Raw genomic sequence first — 18,761 nt, 5'->3', positions numbered from 1 at the left:
CCCACGGGGTCGCCCGTCCTTTATATATCGCATTTTGTGTTTCTGTAGCAAACAGACGCACGAACAGACAGACAATGGCTGTTATTAAAAAAGTCGTTGCCCGTGGAAAAACCCACGGGTTCCTCAGTCCTTTATACTTAACCTTCGCAACAAAGTATTCGTGTTTCCGTAACATCATTTTCTAACTTAGCGGGGGGTCTGTGCAGAGACAGACAGACGACGGCTGTTATTATAGAGATAGCTGGTTAATCGTGGAAAAGTCCACGGGATCGCCCGTCCTTCATATATCGCATTTCGTGTTTCCGTAACAGGACGCGGCTTTCGTGGCACACAGACAGACGACGGCTATTACTAAAGAGAAATAGATAATTTATTCATTGTTTCTGCATTATTTGCAGCAAGTAGCTATTTCCGGAGTTGGTTATTTCATCGAAATTTACCCCCCCCCAACATTAAATTTCGTTTTGTCGGACCTCTTCAAAATATAAACAATGGGAAGAAATGCCACTATATAAATAATTCATGATTCTTAGAATATGTTTATTTTCGGAAATTCACATAACTATTTACAATTTGTTTACAGGCAATAAAATAATGTTATTTTTTAGAAAATTATTTCTCGTGTTAAATATACATGATAATATATAATGAATAAAAAAAAAGTTTAAAAAAACATAAAACCAGTCTTAGGTAAATTCGTCTGAACGTATAAAATAATGGCGAACGGAAGAAAGCCTAATTTTGAGTTGCAAACAGTAACAAACAGCGCTAATGGTTATAAATAGACTGACACTATATTTTTTGTTGATGGAAATACTTTTTGAGTGTGATGGGCAACTTTCATTGGAATTATTTGTCAAATCAGTATAAATGATAAATACCTATTTTCGAAGAATATCGACATTCAATAGAAAATTTTAAATGCTTTTTTTTCACACGAGAACGCCTTCCCCGTGTGCTTCTTCCGATTTATTAACGCTCTCTGGGTATAAGATACATTTAAAATTTCGTCCATCTCTTTGACCATACAGTACTAACGGTAAAAATATAACTCCTTGCTCGACATAACGACAAAGTTTTTCATAGGCGTCGGGATATTCTGTTTTTAAATGGACACCGCAGCGTTTTAACCCGAAAGATATCTCACGACAGTAATAACGACGCGCTTCCATATTGCTGATGAAATCCTCTCCAATCGTTTTCGGCAACGAAAAAGTTCGTATGACGTAAGACGACAAATTATAACCAAATGTGGATGTGTTCGCTGGCAGTATTGGGATTCTTGCACAACGAACCACTGTACTTTTACGGTTCTTTTTAGGAATTTCTTTACTATCACCTATGACAATCGAGATATTAATAACAAACTCCTGTTCGGGGTCATAATCCTGTAAAGTTTGGTAAAGAAAACGCGTATGTCGATTTTGTGCATTGTCATTCTGGATATTACCCTCTGGTGTATAAACGGGTGACGTTGTTAAGGCTGTTGTCTTGGACACTAAAGCAATTTTTGCATCGGTAGCCGAATCGAAATTTATAAACAATACACCGCGACCAAAAATATTGAAACTTTCTGCAGCTAGACTGTGCAACTGCGTATTTAACTTGGGTTCCTTCTCACAACGTGTAATCAGAGAGCGGATATAATAACTGATGCGGCCGTAAAAGCAAATTCGTTTATGATCTTGCCAATGCGCCCGCCTACAAGAACGACTACAGTAACACGTGAAGCAAGCTGGACAGGAAGTGAACAATGATCGTCCGTGACCGACCATAACTTGCTGCTTTGAACATGGTGGGTTTCCGCAATACACTGTCCGCTCAGATTCTTTCAACTTTAAATCGGAGTAATTATCATGATATTCCGTAGAAAAACTTTCACCACCGCTTGAATCCGAATTGTCTTCGTGGCATTTCGGTGTTGAATTCCGTGATGTTCGTAAGTGGAGGGAAGGGTAAATGTATAATTCGTCATCAACGATAGAGCCTTGCTCAAAAAATGTCTCAGAGAGTAAACTAGACTCACTAAGAAAGTCATCGGTATCATAAATTTCTAAATCTTCTGATGACAATCGCTTAACAAAATTCAGATTTGGCATGGAACTGGAGTGTTCATGACTGTTTCTGTTGATTTTATTCCCGGTTAAATTTCCATTGACATGTCTGCGTTTTTTGTCTGATTCAGTAGAATGTTTTGACTGAAGAGTGGATGTCGAAGATTTTCGTGATCGACTTGATAGTGGCTGTGGTGATGAGGAACAATCATACCCGTATGCTTCGTGTCTCTCCACGTTCTGTTTTGATAACATTACTACTTCGTTTGTATTTTCTGTACAAAGAGCTTCTGTCATTTGCTTAACTTCTGTAAGCTCACAGGACGGCGGTTTAACCGGCATAAAACTAGATAACTTAGTTTCTCCTGGAGTTAAATTATTTGAGCTATCTGATATGCCTGAATCGGAGGCCTTTGTTTCCTTCCTTTTATTTTTACCGATATTTAATTCACATGGAGTCACTACAGGCTTTCGCTCTCCTCGAACATTCCTTCGACTTCCCTTTCTCCTATTTCGTACTGCAGAAGCTGCTTGTGCCAGAACCATATTACCTAGGTCAGATTCATCGAACATGGAAAATTCAGGAACAAATGTGGGCTTAGTGGGGAATGGTAAATCTTCAACAATGGTTTCTTTAACTTCAATTGGAGCTGTTACATGCGACATACAAGGAGAACTAGGAGTAATTGGAGATACTACACCAGATGATTGGCTCGATATATTGTGCAACCTTGGTGAATTAACTTTTGACGCTGATTCAGTGTCGTATTGAAATTTACGCAACCTTTCGATTTCATCATCGCTTAAGTATTCGAGTGGTGAAAATGCTGATTGATGTGTCTGCATTGATCTGATAAAATGGAATGCTGGTTCTTCGATTTCAGAGACACTTTTATGCCATAAATCTTCAAAAGAGCTAGCATCTGAAATAGAAGATATTTCACTAAAATCACTCAGACTGTCACCTATATTATTATTGTTCATTCTTTTCACCGACTCTTTTTCTTTTTGATATTTCTGAAAAAGATAACTGATGTCTGAAGAATGTCGTTTATCTGTATGATTTATTTTCGGAGCAATAAGAAAATTCATATTATCATCGGTCTTCAAATCCAAAATATTCCATGACTGATGCTTTACCTGTCTTTCCATTATTGTATCTTTTTTTAAACATCCTTTATCAACACATAAACTTTGCTTTGTGATTTCTTGAATTGGTGATTTTTCAAGAATATCCCAGGAATCGCGGTGATTGTATGGATTTCTTGAAATTTGCTTGAAATTTTCATAATCTGCAGTGTGAATTGTATCTTTAAACTTTAGCAAATCAATCCTTTCTGTAAAAGTTTGTTTACTTAAAATACTATCTTCAGTGTCAGTAAGAGCTCCAGTAAAATCTTCATCACTAGGTCGATCATCTGTTACATTTTCCATTACTTCTGCTGTGCGTTCCTCTATGACAATGTTTTTATTTGATTTTGGGATGTCTTCTTTTAATATAGTAGCACACTGTTTTCCATTTATTATTTCTTTTTGCTGATTTTGAATGACTTTATCTGCTTCCTCCATAATTTCTTTTGTTATCGGATCACCATCGCTACTCTTAGTGCTGTCATCTTCTACAGTATTTACAGATGAATAACTGTTACACAGTACTTCTTCTACATCATTCTTCAACACTTTCTCTACATCCTGATAAACAGAATCAATATTCTCCTGCTTTTCGTTGTCTAGTTTTAGTTCTTTAGGAGATGTCGGCGAGTTTAAAGATTTTTCAGACAGTCGTCTTTCAGTTTTTGAGACGATAACATATTTTCGTGCATTGACAAGTCTCTTTGGTGGTGCTGAAGATAACATCTTATCAACGTCTGTTACTTGCACGTCTGGTGATCTTTCATATAAAGCAGGACTAAACGAAAATCCACAAAGAAATAAAGGATTAAATATCAACAAAGAAGGAAAAGGAGTACAGTGTGTCCTTATCTAGTCCTTTTTTTCTTTGTTTTTTGTTTTTGTTTTTGTATACCATATTTTTTTTATTTTTATATTTTTAGTTCACTTGTTTAGCATGTTATTTCTTCACGTAAGCCACAAAGAACAATTCAGATAGAACAGAGTGGCTGTAAAGAGGCCCAAAACCTGAATTATTATCCTGGGTTTCCAAGTTTTTGCCAAGTTTTCAAGATTTTTAAAGTCTGCTGCCAATCCTGTTAAAAAAGGAAATATATTTTATAGAAAACATATAAAATGTGTTAGGCGCAACAGAAAACGGAGCCAAGAGTGATTTTAACTTGCCCTAAATTTGACTTTACTAAAACTTTTACTTCATTTGTATTTTTCATCTTTTAATGTCGTGGGAAGCAAATTTGTTTGGGGGAGGCTGGGGGAGTCTCCGCAAGGGCAACCATGGCACTGAAGCAATGATACTGTAATTTGTGTTATGTTTCTTTATTAAAAAAACAGTCACTTTTAGCATTATCTGGGAGAGGGCTAGGCCAACTAACTGTACGGTCTGTTTTTACTTATTTTGTAGGGGAAACTGTTTTTTCTTTTTTGTTATTCGAGGAGAAATTTCAAATGAGAAATAAACTTCCATTGAATTTTGCGTAATGTGTACCAACAAGAATTAAAACATTAATATTTTAGTATAATATTTAAATTATTAAAATGCTATATGATTAATCATTTATTCAATATTGTGCAACGAATCAGCTGGCTACTCAATTGACGCCAAAATCAGAACATTATATATGCTTAAATATTTTGTTTATATAAATCAAAATTTGTCAAACTCGTTTCCAGGGCCTCTACATATAATTCGAGCTCGAATTTCTTTAATTTTATAAAAGTATTTCTGAGAGGAAAGTATTGTTAGCAAATATAAAGAAATATATGGAGCCTATACAGTAAACCGCAAAGCTTTTTATAATGGATATTTTACAAAAAACACCCAATTTTATAAACTAAGCTTAGTTACTCACTTGATATTCTTTGTAGAAGGGGAAATGTTTTCAGGGAGGGGAGGGGTTCAAATGATGTAAAAACAATGCAAATTATATTATTGCAGTTGAGATCGCTATTGTAGATAGAAAAAATTGCCAACATTATTGGGGGAGGGATTGTCCCCTCTGCCACCCCCTCCACCCAGTTCCTTTAGAGGTATGGAAAGGGCTGGGTAATTTCTGATTTGTAGTCTTAAATATATTCGCCTATGCTTATAACCTTTTGGCCTCGTCGTGGTCCGCTATAAATAAGTTTTGCTTAACGTTGTAAATTGTGAGCGGTGTAGTGTGAAAAAGAATTATTTTTTTAGTTTTTGTTTTAACAATTTCAACGCAAACACCCAAAACTGGGCGTAAACCAAAAAAAAAACAAAAAAAACATAAATTAAAATCTGTGACATTTTCGTGTAAAAAAGTAAAACGAAAGAAATTAAATGTATTGCAAATTGCACTGGAACAGAAAATGCAATAGATGAGTTGTGTGTCAATTTCAAAAAATCTTATCCCGGTGCTTTGTGATCCTTTAGAAGTAAGAACATTGTTGTATCTTAAAACAATTTACTGCAATAGAAATCCTGATAGCATTTGATCTTTGGAAATGATAGTAGAATTTAAATTCTTTATTATCGTTCGAGAGTTCTGTCGAAAATTTAGTGGCTATACGAAAATACTGTTGATAATTTTCGTGAAAAAATCTGCTTGCTGTAAAATACATGCGACATACCTTTGTAAAATATTTTGTAGTTCAGTTTCATCCACTTCGTCTATATCTGTTTCCAAATCGTCGCCTGTGAAAATGCTATGGAGCGACCTGGATATTCTTTGATCAGAAGCGTACGGTTTCAGGTTTAAACCTTTTGGTAATGTAAAGGATTCCGATGAAGATCTCTTAAAGCTCGTTGGTTCAGTATCTCTACTCTGTATTGTAGATGATATTGATTGGAATAATTGAGAATTGTTACTAACTGGTGGATCGCCATATAATTGCCTAGTAGCCACCCTTTTTAGGTTATTTTTTGCAAAGGGGACACCTTGTCTGTTTTTGTCTGGTCTAATTTGATCATCTTCTTGTCTTTTATTGAATTCATTTTCTATATCCACCTCGATACTATCAATTAAATGCTGACTGTCCTTGGACAGATGATAATCGCTTACAAATTGCCAGGAATTAGACTTGGTTAATAATTTATAAAGGTGATTTTTGTTTCGTTTTTTTGTAAATGGAGTATTAGGCGCTGACTTAATTTCGCTATCACGAGGTGTGACTATGCAAGATATTGCCGCTGTTTTTACTGTTTCAGTTACAGGTAATATATCAGTATCAATGAACGAATAGGAAGTATCACTTGAGCTCAAATCTTCGCCATTAGTCAAGATCTCTTTTGGTAATGAAAGCGAATCTAAAATTGGTGCGGTTGCTTCACTTGCACTTATGGTAGATGCAGAAATGTTACTTTCAATTCTTGGTGACGAAGTCAATATATCAGAACCAAATCCAAACAAACTCTCTTCATAAAAGAAATCATTGGCAACGCTAACAGCGCTAGTTTGTTGTGGATTTACAGGGATGTTTTCTGATAACACGGCATCTTTAATGTCACTCTCTGTCTTATCAAGGATAGCTAGAGGCTGAGCGAAGGGTATGGTCGTTTCCAATCCTTCATTTTTATTTCTTCTGGTGTGCTTTATTTCATCTTCGTCCTCTATAATAATTTGTATATTATGTGCACATTGAAAAAGCTCCGAATGTGTTTTATTATCCACTTCACTAAATAACGATACATTCGTTAAATCTAAATGTCTGTTTGTTTCTTGATCAGAAGATGAATCTACTGTGCTGATACTCGAATCAAGAGGATCCTTGGAAAGAAAATTGTTTACAGATTGCCATTCAGTAGTTTCAAGTCTTTCAACAGTTTCTTCCAAATTCTCAATTGACTTGTCATTTTGAGCTTGAATTCCATCGTTTATTTCATCGCTTTCACATCCTTGTCTCTTTTCTAAATGTATTGGTAAAGTTCTTTCTTCTGTTTTTCCACCTGATGGGTTTTCTGGAACACTTTTTTCTGACATACATTTTAGTTGTTCCAATTTTTTTGCAAGAGATGTTGCTAGTTCGTTTGATGGAATGTCTGAAGTAGATAGTGGCATACCAGATGACGTTGAAACGACTGGAGGGACTTGACAGTTGCTATTATCCGTACTGGTACTAGAAACTGATACTTCCGTATCTCTTTCATTATTCTTGTCTCTTGCTCGTTTTTCTGAAAATGATAAATTTATTTTAGGCACGTCTTCTGCAATTTTATCCACATCTGGTGCATTAAATTCAATACTTTTTACTCGTTCATCTCCCATTACGTTGTACGAATCTCCACAGATAATGGGAAGCTCACATACCATATCTGTTTGCTTACTTACGGTGTCAGTTGGAGTTTCCTAACAAGAAATAAACAAGACTTTTAAACGCACATGGATATAAATTTGCATACATTTGCATACATTTGCCTACATTTGCATACATTTGATCACCTCATGTCTACCCTTACAGTACATGTGCATGTACTGTAGAGGTAGGGATGTGGTTGACAGACACAAATCTCTTAAACGTTGATTTTAAAATGAGCGTGTTTAATAATTTAATATAAGTGTATGTTTTGGTGCTTATGGTAACTCATGCTTCTCAATAGCCTTAAAATTCGAGTGTACATTTTGTAATCTTTTAATGTAGCTTTAGGTAGATAAATACACGAAATTTAAAATTATATAACAGACAGATAATATCTATATAAAAACACATATAAAGTTAGTAGAAAGTTCAAACATGTGATAGTCATAAATGCAGGTACCTTTCATTATCTATAGAATAAGAGAGAATCTTTTAAAACAGCGCTCCAAGAAAATAAATTTCTATGAGTATTTAGTTAGACTAGTGGAAGGACATATAAAACACAAACAGAATAAACATGTGCGTATTTATACCTCTTTCAAATGTTAAAAATTTACTTAAAATCCGTTGACACAACCTCATCCCCAGGACTTTTTAGTTTTTTTACATTGGGACGAAACAAACTTAAAAAGACTTGGAACGAGGTTGCAGTTGACAACAACTTTCGAAATAACAATACAGTGAATTCTTCATGTTACGAATCCTGGATAAATCTCAATTTCACGAACCTAATTCTGTCCAACATACTCTTAAAAAGAAAATAATGAACTCTCAGTTTAGCGAACTTTTTCTTGTTTTCTTTTGAGAGTTGACTGCATTAATAACAAACAGTACCAAGTTACCTCGTTACCACTGGATGTAAATAAATTTAATGTAAAACGACACCCTCGTAAGAACACAAGCAAAACACTTTAAGATTGAAAAAATGTAAATAGATATCTATTTGTCTTGGTCTCACTGCATTACTACATATATATGAATTAAAAATATGTTATACATACTTTGTGGCGTGATTAAGAACATTAATTGTTTTACATGACCGATTTGTAAATTTTTTTTAATAAGTCATTTAGAACACATATCCAATATCCTCTTAACGATTCGATTTTACTAGATATTTTTTCATTATTTTATCATATCCTGCAGTTTATAACATAATACCTTTTCAAAATTCCACTTCAAACATCACGATTTCTATTTATGTTGACCGTTATCAAGGGATCACAGTCTCCGTTTTTTCCCGGATAAAGCAAGTCGGATTTTGACGTGAGTTTGTGTGACATTCATCGCTGATAATAGATTTTTAGGAGTTTTTCTTTACGCTTGTTACAGGCTCATTGTGCCGCAAAGAGAGACGGATATTTGTCATAAATCTTATGAAAGAAGTCATCATAATTTCGAAGCATGGAGAAAGTATTTGGAATTAAAATAATTATTTCGGTAGACTTTGACCTATAAAAATAAACCCTAGAGTACCATTAAACCACCCCAACCAAATTTTTCCTCGAAATATCAACGTTTTCTTTTTTCCACCTCTTTTCCCTAATTCCCCAGCCCCAACTGAATTTGAGTCTATATGAAACACCCCCTTCCTATTTACACATCGGTACGATAGAGTAGGTTTTTACACAACTAGAGGTACAGCTTTTGAAAATTTGCTTAAAATTTATCTCGTCTACGAAAAATACATCTTTTTGTGATTCTAAATTACATAATAACATAAGGTTTTAACAACTCGTTCATCCCAACTTTTATTAAAAAACTTTTATTAAATCCAGTGGCTGTAACAAATAAATACGCGTTTTTTTTATAAAAATAATCATGTTTTCGTTTCAACATGAATATTCTTAACTTTTGGGCAAAAAACATCCCTGGTATATTCTTTGCATATTTTTAGCACAGTTAGGATAAAACAATCTTAGAATGCAAACTGATGTAAAAATCGCCCCTATGTGTGAGAACATGATTTTGAGGAGGAAATATTGAAATGAAATCCAAGAAAAACCATGTCACATCAATATTAAGATACAAGTTTATATATATATATATATATATTTTCTTATATTCCATTTAGAATAAAAGCAAAATTTTGAAACGAGCATATATAAAAGAGAGAATAGTCGCATATTGATAAGTACATTTAACTATGCTCCAATAGAAGCTAAGTTAAGGTTCTTAACCACAGGAAATTTAAACTTTATCATATGATGAACTCTGTTATTATTAATTAACTCCAAGAGTAAACAAAATTTTAAAATAACTGCTTTTCTTATCAATATCACGTGAAGATTAGCTAGCTAAATCGTACTCTATAACTGCCAGCATTCTTGACATTCCCACGCTTCCATGCAACAAATCATTGAATACATTTTAATTGCAGTTCTGCATTCTAATCACAGATCTCAAACATTTCAAACAAATATGCTATATACAGAACAAGTACAAAAAAGTGAGATATTTCACATTATATTTCCAACTGTTTTATTTACTGAGATTAACTCGCAAAGAAAGAGAACAACTGTGAAAAAAGTTCTCACCCGTAGTTGTTAAAAATACAACTTTTATCCCCTAAGCGTTAAAATGGGAAATGCAATTCAGTATTATTAATTACAATGTTAATGACATCTTCTCTTTTATCAAACAAAAAATTCCTGATCAGACGCTATTCTAAATTCGCCAACCTGCTTTGATAGTGTATCGTCCTGACATAGCTACCACTCTACCAGTAGCAAGCTACTACAGGCTTTTACTGCAACTATATCCCTCTTCTTACTCCATTTCCTGTGGAAAGTTGAAACCTTGCATGTGAACACAAGTGGCAGTAGATGATTAGGTACAGTACAACAGTGAGGAAGATTCACATTTGCTAGAGCTTAAACTTTTAAGCCTAAATCTTCATGTGTCACATTCACGAAGTATTGCATGTATTAATAACATAAACAATATTTGTATATAACTCGTCCATATGTACTGGGTAAGTAAGGCTACTCACTTAGAGCAAGTTTAAGAGATTAAAGATTAGATTTATATCGTAAGTGTTGTAGACTAGCTGTAAAGCCAGGCGAAAACCGGTTTTGCTAGATTAAATAAACAAACAAATTTGCTATTGCATTTCACAATGATGTTTTCCCTGTATCCACCTTGTTCCCAGGCGTTCTTGTCTTGTGGTTGTCAAGTACGCCCTAGTGGCTTTGCCATTAGGCTACAAATACTGAAACGAGGATGTCCCTCCATCTATTGTGCATCAAATTGTTAAGAGAAAAACAATGTAACCAATGATAGTTACGATAAATTAATATAATTTTTGTCTTTAAATTATTATTTTGTGTATATAGAACGATGCAATAGAAAATTTAGAGACTTTAGATTTTATGAAAAATATTTAGTTCAATTGTTTACTTGTCATATTTTATTTTGTCGTCAAGTTTAGTAAATTTTAAATTGCAATACAGCTAAATGCCTTTGGTGAAATCTTAGTAAAAAATAGGATAAATGATACTTACTTGTGAATGTTCCCCATTATCGTTTTTAAGAAACTTTTGTTCATCCTCCCTGTTTGTAGCGTCATTGAGTTCTAACGATATAAATACCTTAATTAAAATGCTGGCCTGTTGTTCTTAGTATAAGGCACCCTTGTTATGCAACACAATCACGTGGTATAATATGCACGAAACTGAATAGACTTTTATAAGCTTGGCTGATATTTTGGCAAGTTGTATACATAAAGCAGTTCTCGGACTTAAAAACGACCTTGTTTCCAATTCTAATTGGTACGCATATCGTCGTACATGGTGAGATCAAACAGTGAGAAGCATAATTCCATCCCCACAATGCACTAATGCAATGCCCACAATACACCGTAGTTAAATTAGGACTGTTGCAGAAATTAAGATTCTCGTAGTAAGTTTTGAAAACACAATCCGCATACAATATAGAAGTCTTTGTCTCACTGTTCCAACGTCAGCATGTAAGTATTTTATAAGCCAGATTGTATATATAAAGACAAAAAGTATAGCACGAAATATAATTGATCTAATTACCTTTTTGATATTCACTTTTAGAGAAGAGCAAGTTATCTTCTGAGCAAACACTGGTTGGAGATATTAGAGGAGATTCAAGTTCACTTCGTTGCTCCAAATGGTCGTGGTCTGTTAATTCTCCAGACAAGAATTTTTGAGAGTATAACTTTTCCTTTTGTTTGATTGTTTTGACTTCTTCAGATGTTGTTATCTCTTTTTCCAAAGGAGCTGCAATTTCTGTCTCAGTGACGTCATCAATGTCAGTTTCCTCCGATAAGAAGTTTACACTGTAATAATCACTCGAATTAGATAAGTTATTAACAATTGGTTCAGATTTTCTTCGATCTTGCGTTGAAAAAATGTAATCACAGCTATGGCTGCCATTTCCATTTATAGAATTCATCAAGTCGTCTAAATTTGTTTCTTTGATTTTTGGGCTAATGTTTGTAAAACTTGCTGATAGTACTACGCTGGGTTTTTTGCGACGTATTTCCATACTCTTAGACTTTCTTTTTTTAGCAAGCTTGTTTGATGACTTTTGTCCCTTTTCTTCTTGTTGGTTTTTTATTTCTTTTATGTGTAGGTTGCTTAAAGATCTTGATTTTCTCTGTGATGTTAATTCTTTTACTACATGAAAGCGATTTGACGTGAGTGAAATATTTTTATTGTCACTGCTCGATGTTTCGTTTAAACTTTTACCGTCTGCTTTGTTACTCTTCTCAGAGCGAGCCTTTTTGCAGTGGTTTATACTTAATTCGCAACTTGAACTATTTTCATGACTTGGGATACTTTGAGGAGAATTGGAATGTAAGTTTTGCTTTGTACTAGGAGAAATAACTTGATTGTAGCTTATACAAAGATTCTCCTGGTTTACATCTACCTCTCTAGTAAGTTGCGATTTAAAATTATCTTTGTGTTGTTCCAGAACATCGCTCGTAATCACTCTGGAAATATCGTCAGTCAATTGTATTGAAACGTTATCCAAACTTGATGTTTGTTTACCACTTTGAAACTCATTCAAATATCTCTCGTTTTCTTCGTGTAAAGTTTCTATTCTGCTTTTGATTATTTTCTCTTTATTAATACAAACACTAGGATTGACATGATCTGTTTTTTTTATCCATTGACGATTCTCTATCTCGTTACTAACCAAATTTTGGTTAATTTTATAATCTTCGTGATTAGCACTTCGATTATTAATAGACCTCGCGTTATTTTCATTACTATCATAACTTTTGTTTTCATTTACTGTTAAAATATCGTGTACGGGAACGTGAGTTCTATTGTGTTTGTTGACAGTAAAAACATCCGGTTCATTAATGTATAATTGAATTTCATTATCGTGTTCCACAACTATGGAATTTTGAGGATTACTAAATTGGTTTGTGGGATCAGTTTGTAGCTTCATATTTTCTTTCTCGCCATTTTCTATCGTGTAGTTTTGTTTTCCCAAAGTGTCAGGTGATTGTGTTGGCGTAGTTGGCTTGTATTGTGATTTGTAAAGTTCATTAGTTTTCGTATTTATTACTTCATTGTCTTTCGTTTCCTTTTCATGTGTGTTCATGTTTTTTTGATCCGGTCGTGCCTTAGTTGCACCGGAATAAGTCATATTGTCGCAATTACTTGCTAACGGTTTTTCAATAGCTTCACTTTGACAACCTTTATGAGGTATTATCAGATCCAAAAGTTTTTTATCTTCGTTAATAACACTTTCGCTTGAAATATTTTCTCCTACAACGTTAATTTTTTCTAGTTCATCAAACAATGCAGCTAGATTGCGACTTTTTCTTATCTTCTCACTAAAACCTTGGTTGTTTTGCAATTTAAATTTATCAATTTTATACTCTTTACGCTGTCCTTCGATGTCGATCACGGCATATTCGCCATCTTCGGAGATTGTAATTTTCCCGCCAAGCATATCAACAGCTTCCACAGGTAGATCTCCGAAGTTGTCAGTTTCAAGTATTAATGAAAGTAGTTGACCCATGTTGCTTATATCACCTTGTGTTTTCTTATATAAAATTCGTTTCGTTTGCAGGTCAAGTTTATTGTCATTTAAATTACTGACAGTGTTATAGTCAATGTCACGAAAAGAAACTCGATGCAAATCTTCAGTCACGGGAGAAAAATCTTCGTTAATAATATTACATCTTGTGCTTTCTCGATATTTGATAAATTCTGTGTTTTCTCCACTCGGTGTTAACTTTTCTCTGTCTTTATCTTGCTTCCACAAACTTTTGAAAACTTTAGTCGACCTATTTTTATTTAATTCATGCTTTGTTGTTTTACACAGAGATGCGAATTTAGCGACGGTGTGCGTTTTTTCATCTAAATATATTTCTGTTCCATTTGACTGTGTTTTTAAACCGATTTCTTTTTGTAAACTTTCAACGTTGGCAGCTATATTTTTATTCGTAATGTTATAACTGCGTCCTTTTAACTCGTTTACTGAGCTATCTTCTAAACAAGTTTTGTCTAAATCAATATTTTCTTGTTTACGAACTATTTCTTTATATCTGATCTCTTTGTGATTAGGGAGATTATTGTTATGAACATTAAGAGAAACCACGTTATCTATTATACAAGGACTTAGACCTAATTCTAAAGAAGCGTAGTTATTAGAATATTTCTCATTCACAATGTCTTGGTTGGAAACTAATTCGTCTTTAATAATCGTAATGCTGCTAGAAGGCTCTGTGAATGAGTTTTTAATCGAGTTTACATTGCGTTTTATCGAGGTATTTTGTTCTTTTTTAGCACTTGGTATAGAAATATCTTTAATGCTGGAATGTTGTTGCGGAGAGAAGTTAATAATATTAAACTTATATTCTTGTGCTAGACTTTGGTCTTGTTCGGGGTTTTCCTCAACTATTTCTTCACATTCAATGTTTTTATTAACAACGATTTCTTTTTCGTTTTGACCGAAAAGTTCTTCCTTATCTTCAAGTTTATTTTTCTTTTCATATTTTTTTCCTACTGCAAGAATATCTTTGTCTCTTTCTGTGTTTCTTTTAATATCAAGCTCTTTTTCTTCATTTTTTTCTTTTCTAATATATTTATCTGCGTTTTTTTCTTCTCCCGTCAGAAACTCTAATGTATTTATTTTTTCAACACAGTCTTTATCAGTCTGAAACCCACTATCAAACTTTTTATCTTTTTCTGTTAGACTTATTTCGTTTTTATGTTTCATCAGCTGTTTATGCTTTTGTTGAATATAGTCTTTGATTTCATTTTCTTCTTTTTTGTACTCTTCCTGATTTTCTGGATCAATATTTTCATCTGTTTTATTAACATTATTATTCAAGAAAATAATACTTTTATTTTGGAATAAACTTTCCTTTAAAACGTCGTCATTTGATGAAGCCATTGCAGAAAAGAAAAACCCATTTGTCGTTCCTTTTTCTTCTTCTATAGTTGGTGGAATAATTGTCTCTTTATTTGTACATGTCTTAAAATTTTCTTCCTTTCCATAAGCCGATATATTGGTACGATTTTGAAATTCATTGTTCATATTAAGTTCATTAGATGTAGCTATTGAACATTCTTCCAACAATTTAAAATTTAATGTTTTACAACATTCAGCTTCAATGCTTGATTCATCGCTCTCAATCACAACTGGCAAAGGTTCTGACAAAATTGATTTCGATACGCATATTGATGGGGAATCCTCGTGAGAAGTGCTTTCAAATGGATAATCCGTCATTAAGTCAAGCAAAGAAGCAGTAGGAGAAACGCTTCTTGTCCCATCAGGACATACACACATAGGATTCTTTTTTTGATTATTGATTCTACAGACTTCTCTATTAATAATACGCGTCTTGTATTCGTTCGGAACTGTCCTAATGAGTGAGTTCAACACAGTGTGTTTTTTTCTTGCTCTACTTTTCTTTCCATTGTATTTTTCTTTTTCGCAATGAAGGAGAGGATTAATTTTCGTGTTGTTGTTATAACAGTCAAGATTTTTCATGTCATTACCCACTGATACCTGTGAATCACGATGTAGCCATGGACCGTGCCTATTTTCTGCGGATGTTCCAGTTAACTGTGCTTCAGATTCTTTGTTCCTTTCGTCTTCCGGTGGAATTAACTTTTTTCTATGATATAACAAAACAGCAGCTATTGTTGAGAATGCTAGCATGATAATGGAGATATAGAAAAATTCATCGTAGCCCGTAAAATTTGTCAGCAAATATTCAAACATTGTTGCAAGTCCAACTTTTCTAGCTGATGACGTCATCTTGTTGCACTCGACGTGACATGTGACGCCATCTTTGTCACACAAACCATGCCACTTCTTTTCATTGGATTCCAGATCTTTGCACAGAGCTGAAATATGAACCAAAGTCAGTTATGTGTCTCTGCATTTTTAAATCTCCCTCAAAAACCTTTTCAAAGTGACATTGCACAAATTGTTTACTCTCCCCCTGGGAGGATGTGTAAAGACCACCTCAACAAGTTTCTAATAATAACAACAGAGCTCTATATAATTATGCCAGATGCCTTACGATTAGAAATTTAATCGAAAGTCAACATACGTAAATTGGTTGCATTTAAGTATGTAAATACACTGAAATAAAAAGGTGTAGATTTATAAATACTTAAAAAAAACAATTTTAAATGTGCAGATTTCAGACTAAAGGACTTTTATTAATAGCATTGGCGGCTGTACATCATAGTTATATATTTTTTTTTACAAACGGATCACCTGAAAATTTGGATAAAAATTTAATTTTAGGTTATCAATGAAATCCCTACAAAGGAGTTCCTAATGTGCTTTAATCTTCCACATTAATCCTATACTATTTCGAATGCTGAGCAGAAAATTATGGATCTCTGGTCTCCCAACAAACTTAGTACCCATACTACAAAAACCATATTCCACAGTGATCACATATGAACCTCGTTTCCAGGGCATTTTGCCTTGTTGATAAGTTGAGCCACTCCGTAATAACGGCTCAGGGGCTACAAGACCCTGGGGACGAGGTTGATCACAAATAATAAGAGATTAAGGTTTCTTTGTTCTCAATTAGGAACAAAAAGGCTAAATATTTAAACGTGTTTGCTTCGGCTATAGAATTTTGCTGAAAAGGGGATAATTATGAAGCTGTCAGCTTTACCTGAGAAAATGAAAAAAGATCAGATACAGACTATATTATTTTTGTCGCGTCACTTTCATTTTCGTTTTCATTTCAGATTATTGTCTTCTTAGAAATCTTTCAAACATCATTCATAAAGCTTTTGTCACTGATTTTCGTAATATTGCTACAAAAGATCTGAAAGTTTTATCTTATATAACAACTTTGTTTTCAAGGTAATTTTGACATTTGTGCCCCGTGCATAGAACATTTCGACTATTATTAGGAAATCTCTTTTCAAGTTAACAATTTTTGCAATTCTTTTTTACGTTTTCATTGAATTTGTAAAATGAAGGCCAAAAACCATCCCTTAAGGATGCAAACAATCCACTCAAAGTTTGTTCCCTCAAATAAAGGTCTATAGTTTTCAGTGCTATGGACAGGTGTTAAGTTAGTTTTATTACCGTTATCTCAATATGATGACATACTTTTGTTTAATTGACAACTAGGTGTGTACATTTTCGATATGTTTGTTTGCTTTAGAAAGAGTTTGTCTATTTTCTTTCAAAGTGGACTGACATTTAAGTCCACTTAGTGGTTCAACAGCACTCAGAGTAAAAACAAACGTCTGATTGATTCCTGTCATAATCACAAAACGCAACTCGAATGAGATAACTCACAGTATTCACAAAAACATAACATTCTCTGAGTCCTGCGTAAAAGTACAAGCAAAACCTCTTTTCGTATATTTTCCATGGTTACTAAATATAACTCTGAATAAAAATACATGGACATGCGAATGCTTAACATGTATGCAATTAAAGAAACTCAATTTTTAAGATTCCATGCTAAATGAAAAATAGGACACCATATAATTCTTAGGTTATAATAAATTTGCACCAACGCAATATTTGCTTATGAATGCCTACAAAATGAGATTAAACTCTTGACTTCGATGTAGTAGCGAGATATGACTGCAAATATCACTCCAGTCATAATAGCCACATGATATGAATTATATATTGATCCTTTCTTCTTCTTAACAATTTTAACGTTCTCGGTTGCCCTGCTTTCACGAATGCCATATCTCAAATAGAATCGTGAAATGTGCTAGAATAGATTCCGCCTCAGAGGATCAAATATAGACACAGAAGAGGCTACCCAAATCAACTAGTTATAGTAATAAAAATCACTTCTGATAGGACATTACCCAAAAACAAAACTTACCACTTATATTCAATACAATTTTGATATGTATAGTATTCACCCAATCCGTTTCACACATGGATTTCATAATGAGTTTAACATCAACTAAACACACGACCTTCAGAAACAAACGCGGAGTTGAGTTAAACGAACTTAAGAAGTTTAATCTGCATTTTCATTGTTCTACTTAATGGCATCAACGTTACCGCAAGTATGTAAGTCAATCAAAATTTATTTACTTTGATAATAATTCGTTTAGAAGTTAAGACAGTTAATCAAATGGAAGATGATACTTTAAAGAGGGAAATAAGTTACTTCCATGTCATTCTGTTCTTTCCCCTTTCATGAGAGACGCCTACCAATCCACTGCGTTGTGTCACAGCAGGACCCATGTTAGTTTGTTTGAGATCATTTTTGTGTCTTCTATTAAAAGAAAGAAATGACCTGGGGTCAAGGTTGAGACATGTCTAGTGAAAAGTTTGCATCTAGGATCATTTTTTATTTGTCATCGGGACTACGAGACCCTTTTTTCGAGAGTCCGGGGGGACGAGGTTGATGCCAAGTATTCCATTTGACAAGAGTTGTACAATTAAAGTACTTGAACTACAATAATAATAATTTGCGAGTAATTAAAATTGTCTCTGCAGGGCATTGTGGTGTGGCGAGTTGAAGTCTGAAGTGCTGTTTAGTGGCGAATTGAAGTCTGACGTGCTGTTCAACTACTTCAAGTATAGTTTTACATTTTTTACCTAAACCTTTTCTGCAGAAGGAAGTTCACACAAATTATTTTAATCTTTAAACGCTACTTTTCAGTCAAATATAATCCTTCCCAGTCCTCCTCACAGCTCTTTTTTACTCATAAGCTCAGACGATAAGGTACAACACCGGGAACGAGGTTGCCCTTGTAGTTTAATAGATTTGTCTATTAAGTTATCTCAACAAGGACTCCAATTAAC

General features: G+C 33.9%; 1 protein-coding gene across 1 annotated transcript; it reads right to left on the bottom strand.

Moving 5' to 3' along the window:
• Nucleotides 1–408: 408 nt before the first annotated feature.
• Nucleotides 409–18,240, bottom strand: LOC130662585 (uncharacterized). The gene is made up of 5 exons (XM_057461476.1): nt 17,827–18,240; nt 11,546–15,850; nt 11,009–11,079; nt 5,781–7,495; nt 409–3,963 (listed from the first exon to the last, which is right to left on the bottom strand). Exons 1-5 carry the CDS (start codon nt 17,891–17,893, stop codon nt 933–935), a joined length of 9,189 nt encoding a protein of 3,062 aa, XP_057317459.1. The 5' UTR covers nt 17,894–18,240; the 3' UTR covers nt 409–932.
• Nucleotides 18,241–18,761: the final 521 nt, after the last annotated feature.

Source organism: Hydractinia symbiolongicarpus, chromosome 10 (assembly GCF_029227915.1).
Source record: "Hydractinia symbiolongicarpus strain clone_291-10 chromosome 10, HSymV2.1, whole genome shotgun sequence".
Classification (NCBI taxonomy): Eukaryota; Metazoa; Cnidaria; class Hydrozoa; order Anthoathecata; family Hydractiniidae; genus Hydractinia; species Hydractinia symbiolongicarpus.
Note: the sequence above shows the minus strand (reverse complement) of the source record. Positions and strands in the feature narration are given on the sequence as shown.

Excerpts from the sequence above, each read along its gene's own strand:
- LOC130662585 (XM_057461476.1), bottom strand. The coding sequence starts at position 17,893 with ATGAAATCCATGTGTGAAACGGATTGGGTGAATACTATACATATCAAA. Across the intron at positions 15,851-17,826 it reads AATTGTATTGAATATAAGTG|CTCTGTGCAAAGATCTGGAA; the intron begins GTAAGTTTTGTT and ends TTCATATTTCAG. Across the intron at positions 3,964-5,780 it reads CTACAAAATATTTTACAAAG|TCCTGCTTTATATGAAAGAT; the intron begins GTATGTCGCATG and ends ATTTTCGTTTAG.